General features: G+C 42.0%; 1 protein-coding gene across 1 annotated transcript; it reads left to right on the top strand.

Annotated features, from left to right (window-relative positions):
* Positions 1-7,748: 7,748 nt before the first annotated feature.
* LOC308083990 (serine/threonine-protein phosphatase 2A catalytic subunit beta isoform-like) lies at positions 7,749-8,650 on the top strand (the record flags this gene model as incomplete). Its single annotated transcript, XM_080426447.1, has 1 exon — positions 7,749-8,650. Exon 1 carries the CDS (start codon positions 7,916-7,918, stop codon positions 8,648-8,650), a length of 735 nt encoding a protein of 244 aa, XP_080282573.1. The 5' UTR covers positions 7,749-7,915.
* Positions 8,651-10,349: the final 1,699 nt, after the last annotated feature.

Below are 10,349 nucleotides of genomic sequence, written 5' to 3'. Positions count from 1 at the left end.
AAATGGCATAACACACACACACACACACACACACACACACACACACACACACACACACACACACACACACACACACACACACACACACACACACACACACACACACACACACACACACACACACACACACACACACACACACACACACCCCATTAGTCCAGTGTACTGGTGTCTCGAAAGTTTAACCACTTAAAACCCTCTATTCTAGTGAGTCTTTTTCACCAAAGAATAGCAGATCTACAAGCTCACAACGCCTTGTAGATTTCCGGCGAATGAATGAGTAGCTGGGCGTTGTGGGCTACAAGTGGTTAATCTGTCAGACAATGTGAGATATTAACCACTTAAACCCCAGGATCCTTATTGTTGGGAAAGCTTTCGCAGAAAATAGCAGATCGGCTCTTATGAGCTTGTCGATCGGCTATTTTCAGAAAAACCAGAGGACTGGTAATCCCATCCACCACTCTACAGTTATTATAGGTTTGTATTTGTAATTGGTAGAAGAAGTACTCACATTTTTACTTGAGTAAAAGGATCAATACCACAATGTTGAAATACTCTCTATGTCATGTATTCAAAATGTAAAAGTACAAAAGTATTGGCATCAAAATATACTTATAGTGCCAAAAGTAAAAGTACTAATTATGTAGAAAGTCCCATTTCACAAGTTCAATATGTATTAAAATCTTAATTAAATAACTAAATAGCAGATCTACAAGCTTGTGAGCTTCTGGATCAGCTATTTTTTAGATCAATTCTTTATTTATCATGTAATTTGTCTTAATTTCACTTAGATTCCAGAGTGGGTTTGCTCGTTTCAGTTTCAGTTTTTATAAAATAGCTATATGTTTTAAGTTTAGGTGTTTTTTAAAATAGTTTAAATATTTTGTTTCAGTTGAGTCTTTATTCTTTTCAGTTAGTTTTTTCTTAAGTCTTTATTTCATCTAACTATCAAACATCTAGTTTCAGGTCAATATAGGCCTAATAACCTTGAACTCATTTTATTGAAACTGCTTAGTGCTTAGAAAGAACAGAAGAAGAGGCAGAAGAAAAGAAAGAAAGAGGTGAATGAGTTAGAGAGAGAGAGAGAGAGAGAGAGAGAGAGAGAGAGAGAGAGAGAGAGAGAGAGATGAGGGGTGATTTGTCTGCCAGAGAGTCAATATTTACCCATTCCACTGAACGTATGGCAGGACCTCAAAGCCCTGTTGGTGCATGTGTGTGTGTGTGTGCGTGTGCGTGTGTGTGTGTGTGTGTTTGTGTGATATGTGAGTGTGCGAGCGCGCACGTGTGCATGTATGTTCGTGCGTGTGTGTATGTGTGTGTATGTATTAATGTGGGATGTGATCTACCCAGCATGTGTTGCTGATGTGGTATCAGTAGTGTGTGTGTGTGTGTGCGCGTGTGTGTGTGTGTGTGTGTGTGTGTGTGTGTGTGTGTGTGTGTGTGTGTGTGTGTGTGTGTGTGTGTGTGTGTGTGTGTGTGTGTGTGTGTGTGTGTGTGTGTGTGTGTGTGTGCTCACAGGAGACAGGGTTTGCGTGTTTATTTTCCAGCAGGTGTCAACCAACAGTGCTGGAGGAAGTACTCCGACTTAAAACCACTTAAAACCCTGTATACTTTGTTTACCAGAGTCCCCCAGGGGACCAGGCCCCCTCCTTTTCCCACCCAATCTACAGTAAGTATGTTTGTCGCGTTGTGGCACAACCTGCAAATTTGGGAAAAGTCGGTTTCACCCGGATCCGACTCCTTTGAGTTCCATTGCAAAATTTGAAATCTCCCCCAAAATATACCAAATATACACCACAGTTTTTGTGGGGGTACTTTTGGCCTACTGGCAGTGTGCACAAGATATTAGCCTCATGCAGAGCCTCACAGTACAAATAATATTATGATTTTTTTAGATACAAATGATAGATACAAATGTTTAGGTACAAATTCTCATTCATCCCTACTTCCGTTGGTGCCATAAAGTAACTAAGTATATTTATTCAAGTACTGTACTCACGTACAATTTTGAGGTTCTTTTTCTTTACCGGAGTATTTCCAATTGTCAGTACTTTTACTTCTACTCCACTACATCTCAGAGGCAAATATTGTACTTTTACTCCACTACAATTATTTGAAAACTTTAGTTAGTAGTTACTTTGTAGATTTTTATTATTACAAAACATTTTAAAATGGCCGATCTACAAGCTCACAATGTGTCGCATCGCAACGCATTGTGAGCTTGCAGACTATTTTCAAAATATTTGTATACATTTTATAAACTTGAAAACTTGTGAAATGGGACATTCTGCAGAACGACTTTTACTCGTAACAGAGCACTTCAACATAGCAGTATTGATACTTTTACTTAGGTAAAACAATTTACTCAGGTACTTTTTCCACCACTGCTACTTCCATTGGTGCCATCAATGATGGAGGCAGGAGGAGGAAGCTGTTGTTCCGTTGTAGAGGACCGTTGACAGGCCCTTCACCATCTTGGGAGGATGGTAATGACGAGATGGAGTTTTCTTTTGTTTCTTGTGGTGCAATATGGTGGGTGGTCTGCTGTCTACAACTGGGGGGGGGGGGGGGTGGGGCGTGGGAGGATAATAATACATTTTTATTTGTAACGCACTTTATATTTGAACCAAATCTCAGAGTGCTACATGTTAAAAACAAAGAATAAAAAAGAAAAACAATAGTAATAAAACAGTGAAATGAATACAATTCAGATCAAAGGTCAGCTAAACACAGTTAAGAAGAAGTTTAAAAAGTTTAACAAACACAGATGGCATCACTGAGTCCATGGTTGTTGTTGGATGGTTGTTGCTGCCTAGCTGCTGTGAATTGCTTATGATCTGGATCTTGTGGCTGTTTATTATGTCTATGTCTATGTTCTTGTTTATGTATGTTTAATGTGTTTTTATTTTAATTTTTTAGAGTTCTTGAATCTGCTGTAGCACAAATTTCCCAGTTTGAGACACAATAAACTTGGCCTTGACCGGTAATACTTATCTATTAGCGTTACTAATATATTATATTAGTAATGCAATGTAATAAATAAATAAATGATCATGTCAGCACTAAGAGGACAAACAAACAGGGAGGGGGAGGAGCTGAGCTGAGAGGAGGACGGCTGAGGGTCAAGGGGTCAAGGGAAGGAGATTAGAAGAGGAGTGAGGAAGGAAGGAAGGGGATATCTCTGGGTGGAGGCGCTCTTCTAGGCCGTGAGACGAGGACGTCTCATATAGAATGACTGGAAGCTCAATTAATCCATTTAGCTAAATGCTTTAACCCATGAAGACCCGAGGCCGATTCTACGAATGCCTTCTAAATCAGTCAAACCTTTTCGTGCCAAAGAAGACCCCCAAAATGATAGGGATTTGGTTGCGGACCCCCATCTGAAACGTTTTTTTGTACCAGGGCAGGGACACCTCCAGAAGAGACACTTTCACGATTTTTCAAAAAATGTTCAAAAATAGCAGATGTACAAGCTCACAGTGTGGCACGAAGTGACACGCTGTGAACTTGCAGATCGGCAAAACTTTAAATCTAAAATGACAAAGATGCTTTCCTGGTTTTATTGTGTTAAACATCCAAAATGAAAGAATCAGAGGCAGATTCCCTAATATGACAATGTTTTTTTAATGTATCTGCTCATGAAATGTCTTTTGAGATGTGGATTAGTTATTAATTTGGCCTCCTTTTGTATTTTCTGACTGTGACTTTTTAATTATTGCTGTCTGTCTGTCTGGGCCAGCTCTCCCTCCAACAAAAATAATCTGATTTACTCTGTATGTTGCAGGCATCACACACCGAAAATCACCGATCTCCAAGCTCATGTGACACACTGTGAGCTTGGAGATCTGCGATTTTACGTCACAGACAGACAGACAGACAGACAGAGGCTCAGGAGGTAGAGTGGTCACTTGGAAATAGGAAAGTTCCCGGTTTGATCACCGGCTACCCCTGGTGTCCTTGAGCAAGACACTTTACTCCTTTATGCTCCTGATGAGCAGGTCGGTGCCTTGCATGTTTTCCTCTGCCATCGGTGTGTGAATGTGTGTGAATATTTGTCCTTCTTAAAGCGTGAGGGGCTGTGTTTTCTTCTCCAATTACTTTTTTTCGTATTTCTTTTGGGAAAATGTAAACATTTTGATACAGCAAAGCATTGATATGAAAAATAAAATGTACTTTTTAATTTGTAGTTTTTTTTAAATAAGCATATACTTTTGAACACCTTTTTGAATACTTTTAGAATTTTTAAAGAACTCCAATAATTTAACTCAAGTATAAATTTGACTAAGAAACTTTCACTTGTACTGTACTTAACTTCAGTAATATTTGCATTGTTCCCGACTTGCATCGCTGAACCAACCGATATGCTCATATCAGAGGGTGTGTTAGTCCGGTAATTGCAGATTTTGACCGATTCTTTATGACAAAGGCCGGAAAATATAAATCCCTCTGGACATCCTGACCGGTTGACAATGACACGGCAGTTCATTATAATTATTATCACTGCAAATCTGACACATTTAAAATCTTCTGCTTCGTAAGCTCTCTCTCCCACAAACACAAACTCTGTAAAGTTAAACCTATTTCCTGTTAATAATAAGTTATTATAACCCATGTGTAAAATGCGCTGTGTTGGGAGGTAAACGGAAGACACTTTATTGTGGCGGTAAGACCGGAAGAAGAGAGTTCTTGTCTCCGTCAGGCCGAAGGCGTGGCAGAGACTATGTTTTGCACCCTGTCCGTCCGTCCGTCCGTCCGTCCGTCCGTCCGTCCGTCCGTGTCTGTCTGTCTGTAGACAGCTAATCTCCGGCACCGTTGGGCAGATTGCATCGAAACTGTGCACGCACACTCCCTGGATGCCAGAGGAGAACCCCTGCCCCGAATTTTTCAGATCGGCCTGGCCGGAGGTCGATTTTTGCAACAACAAAAAATTATAATATTACTCCTACAGATTTTGTCCAAACATTACGCAAATCAGTACACAGTATCTCTATAGTCATTAAACCAAAGGTCGGATTTTTCATATTCCATCCTGATTGGCTAAGATTGGCTTCCTAAGTTTGCAGGAGTGGTCCGTTTCGAATGAATTGCCTCAAATCATGAACGCAGCGTGTGATTTCCGTGAAATTGTGAAAGTACATTCCCACTAGGCCGAGGAAGAAATGCCACATGAAATTGTTCAAATCAGCCTCATGGTGGCGCGATAACAGGCTGATTCGCGTTTTTACTTATAACTCCCTAGAGACCAATTTTTTCACATCTGCCTCCCCTGCCTGAGGAAGACAAGCCACCCTTTTCACATTGTCCTGTTACGTTGTCCTATCACAAATGAACAACAATGCACACACACATTTGAAGAGTGTCCACCCCGAGATTGGAGATTGGTTCGATCCCCGGCCGGGTCATACCAAAGACTCTAAAAATGGGACCCAATGCCGCCCTGCTTGGCACTTAGCATCAAGGGTTGGATTTGGGGTAAGTCCCTGCAACGTACTAGCGTCATGTCCAGGGGGTGTATTTGTACATCAAGCTCGCTCACGCTACAGAAACAGGAGATAGGCTCCTGCCCTATGGGCCTCATGGCTCGGCATGGCTTACTTACACACATTTGAAGATGAAAAATCCAACCCGGATGCCTAAAGACTCTTCATAACAGCGATCCACACTGCGACTGTGGCATCCAGGTGAAACACGACGTTGATCATAAAGGTGCATGGACACGTTAAAACGTGCTGCATGAACTGAAAAGCTACAAGAGACTACACGATTCCCACAAATGCTTAATCAACTTTCCCAAAGCTGTCCCAGCCAGACGCACGGACGGCACCCACTGCCTATCTATTACAGTATAACCTGTGAGTAGCCTGTAATTTATTGTAACAGGTCAGCTGAGCCACATTAGGAAGGATTAATCTTAAGTGTCCATTTTTGTGCATTATTTTGAAAAAAAATGTTCAGAAACCATTACGTAGGCAACATGCGCACATTGCGCAAATGGTAATGTAGCTAATTCATATATTTGTGCAAGATGAACCTGCTACATAAAATGTGCATACTACTCAAAATATAATGCTGTGTTAAGGCTGTATTTACGCACCTGCTTGTCATTAATGCATACAAAAAAAGTACAATTACTTTTATCAGATGTCCGATTTTTTTTAACAATGGGACCGGCAGTTTAAAATCCGAGTGCAACCTCAGGCCCATATATAGGCATAATATGGAGATCCGGTTGTCCAGAACCGACGATCCGATGCCCATACAGTATATGGGCATATACTGATAACATCAGGGACAACAAGATTTGTTTTATTTTTATTAATGCAATAATAATAAAGAATAATTATAGCATACTGGCTTTTCAGGAAGAGAAAAGTTTCTATTAACTTGGAATCCCCATCGATGATGTCATTGGTAAACAGGTTTCTGAACAGTCCACAGCCCACCAATGAGACAGAGTGAGTAGAAGGAAATTGTATCATGAGCATTAATAAGGACCAATTATATAAGATAAGGTTAACATTGGTGAAGTAAGTCTTTAATTGCTGTCCATTGAGCAGAGACACAATGGATTCACGCCATCTCTTACAGGATGAGAGGTATATGAAGATATTATATCCAGTAATAAAGTGCTACTACTCGTCTGTGCAAAGAAAACAGACCTGATGCAATATCTGGCCCAGGTCATTAATTGTTTTTCTTTTTTTATGCAGAGTTCCTCAGAAATGTCATCTAACTATGTAGAATATGAGTGTTATTGTGCTGAATTCGGATGGATTTTGATTGAAACGGGAGGACCAGGTGCCGTGCTGCTGGTCAAACTGCACGTCTTCCTCCATGTCCAAGAGACATCTGTGACATGTTGACATGTCAACAGGCCCGGCTTAATGCACAGGCTTTAGGGGCTGCAACAGGATAACTGAATATAAAACAAAGTGGATCTCGGAACTTCATGTGACCAGGATGTGACATCATTCATGTATGATATCAGTCACCTATGACATATTCTATGATGTATGACTCCACATTTGCACAAGGTTTCAGTGTGAGCATAGCCTCGATTGACCGTTATAACATATATATTACATATATATGATGTAAACATTTACATAATATGCAAATGTCATTTTATAACGGTCACATATTATGTGATAAAAATAGTGGAGGTACTTCTGTGGCCTAATGGCAGCGTGCATGGAAACGTTTGGTGATCGGTCCAACGGTTTGCAAGATTAGCTTCTGGCAGAGAGAAAAACAGACACACAACCCTCTTGCAGAGCCACACCATGAAAACTACAAGACGTCATCATTTCCCTTTTATGGATCAGAGTGATGTAAAACTATGACATCATTCATTGTCTTTTTCTTAAGTATTTTCGGCGTTTCCGCTTCATTTGATAGCGACAGTGCGAGAGAAACAGTTGAGCTGCGCAGAGAGAAGTGGAATGACACACAGCAAACAGTGGAACCAGGGACACGCTGAAAGAAGGCATTTTGCACCCATATGTGGTATGCACCCCAACCATTTGGGGTTACATCACATCACATCATTCACTGTCAGAAGAGAAGTTGGACTCTGGTAGATAGGTCCGATAGCAGTTGGCTAGCTGCTGTGACGCTGCTACATTCTGCCGCTAGCTAACCGTTCGTTAATGTATTTAGACGAGACGGAACCAACATTTGTACATCACATCGGTAGGTAGCTAACACAGCTAGCTTAGCAAGCTACCAAACGGCTGTCATGGAAGAACTAGACCAATGGATTGAACAGCTAAACGAGTGCAGGCAGCTGACGGAAGGCCAAGTCAGAACGCTCTGCGAAAAGGCCAAGGAGATACTGAGCAAGGAGTCCAACGTCCAGGAGGTGAGATGCCCGGTGACCGTGTGCGGGGATGTCCACGGTCAGTTCCACGACCTGATGGAGCTGTTCAGGATCGGAGGAAAGTCCCCCGACACCAACTACCTGTTCATGGGAGACTACGTGGACCGAGGCCACTATTCCGTGGAAACGGTCACCCTGCTTGTCACGCTAAAGGTGCGTTTCCCGGAACGAATCACCATCCTGCGCGGGAACCACGAGTCGCGGCAGATCACGCAGGTGTACGGCTTCTACGACGAGTGTCTGAGGAAGTACGGAAACACCAACGTCTGGAAGTACTTCACGGACCTGTTCGACTACCTGCCGCTGACGGCCCTCGTGGACGGACAGATCTTCTGTCTCCACGGAGGCCTGTCCCCCGCCGTCGATACTCTGGACCAGATACGAGCGCTGGACCGCCTGCAAGAGGTCCCACACGAGGGCCCCATGTGTGACCTGTTGTGGTCAGATCCCGACGACTCCGGCGGTTGGGGAACTTCCCCTCGTGGCGCCGGCTACACCTTTGGCCAGGACATCTCGGAGAAATTCAACCATACCAACGGCCTCACCATGGTGTCCCGCGCCCACCAGCTCGTCATGGAGGGCTACAACTGGGGCCACGACAGGAACGTGGTGACCGTCTTCAGCGCTCCCAACTACTGCTACCGCTGTGGCAACCAAGCGGCCATCATGGAGCTGGACGACGGCCTCAAGTACTCGTTCGTTCAGTTTGACCCCGCCCCGCGCCAGGGCGAGCCCCAAGTGACCAGACGCACGCCTGACTACTTTCTGTGAAAAGGTCAAAGCCATACCTGTCCAAATATTCACAAAGCAACGGCCGCCCACTCCCCTTCTCCTAATGGGGAAACCAGCGGTTTGCGAGATTAGCTCTGGACAGACAGACAGACAGACGCTCTTATAGACGGTTTAGCCTCTATCAGAGCCATGCTGTAAAATCATGACTACCAGGGATATAAACCTAAAATATTGGCCTGATGAACGGATACAAAATAATATTTTTTAAAGAATAACAGTACCCTCTCCAGTGGTGTTTAGAAATATGTTGTCATAATGCTGTGCTTAGATGAAATGTTTAAGATATGCCGTTTTTCCCTTTCTTTTTTTACATGTTTGAAAATGTGTGTCAACTAATGTAGCTACCAATGTGGAACAAATGCGGCAAACTATGATCCTTTACGGCACGCAAGGTTTTTTCCTTCTTTTTTTTTTACGAAGTGGCTCTGCATGAGTCAAGCCCTCTAGAAGAGGGTCTGTGTGTCCCGCTGGACTGATCACTAAATATCTTGTGCGTGCAAAGTGGTGGCCCCCTGCAGGAAGGAAAATGGGGGTATCGTAAAGAAATAAATTGTTATATCAATTATGTTAAAAACAATCAATTCAAATTCAATTAATAAGATGATTGTGCCAGCTTAGCCCCAGTTTTCAAGAATTGCAAAATGTGCCTATTTACAAGTTCACAACGTGTTGCGATGTGAGGTGAGCTTGCAAATTGTCAATTTTAGCTATTTTCTTTCTATTCTTCTCTTTTTTTTGGCCATTTTGCAATGGGGGGAGGGCACAGTCAGAGGTTATGGATATTTGAAGGTCATTGGCATGGAAAAGTTTGGAAACTCCTGTCTTAAACTAGTACAGCTGTCATCTCAGCAACCACAGTACTGTCATTTGAATAAAGAAACAATAGGACACTGTCCTGTTGACAACAACAAAACGAAATAGGAACAGGTATCCACATGGAAATGGTGTGGCTCCAATGCATCTCAGACTCCATTTGACCGTCATCTATGACGTCAGTCGTTTATGACACCGTTTCCCAAACAGTGGGTCGGGACCCATGTTTGGGACGCGGCCCAATTTTTTCCTACATAAAATATATATATAATATATTTCAAAATATATAATATATTTCAAAAAAGTTTAAACATAAAAAGTCACACTTTTCAACTTTTTTTTTATCAATTAAGAACAATTCCAACATTTAAGTATTTCATAAATAAAATCCAAAAATCTAATAATTTCCATAAATATAAAAAAAAAAAACATTTAAGAAGTGAAAATAGCAGAACCACAAGCGGTGCAACGCAGTGTGAAGCGACGCGTTGTGAGCTTGTAGATCTGCTATTTTCACTAGTTTGGGTCCCGGGCAAACGTACATTTTTTTGGGGGGTCTTGAGCTAAAAGGTTTATGAGCTAAAAGGTTACACTGGTTTATGACATATCCGTGAGACCGTGACATATGGCTTCAGATTAGGTCAAGGTTTCAGCCTGAACACAGTCCTATTGACTTCCAGTATAAAAATTTAAGTTAAATATTTCAGTATACAAATACATATTAATGAAGGTACTGTGGCCTACTGCCAGCCTGTATATAACTTTTATCGCTTATCGTCTAGTAGTTTTTGAGAGTAGCTCTGGACACATGGGACACGGAAAAACTAAAGAGAACTCTGACTCTCTTAAAGGGATAGTTCACCCA

Source organism: Gymnoscopelus braueri (genome assembly GCF_963280865.1).
Source record: "Gymnoscopelus braueri genome assembly, chromosome: 4".
Taxonomy (NCBI): domain Eukaryota; kingdom Metazoa; phylum Chordata; class Actinopteri; order Myctophiformes; family Myctophidae; genus Gymnoscopelus; species Gymnoscopelus braueri.
Note: the sequence above shows the minus strand (reverse complement) of the source record. Positions and strands in the feature narration are given on the sequence as shown.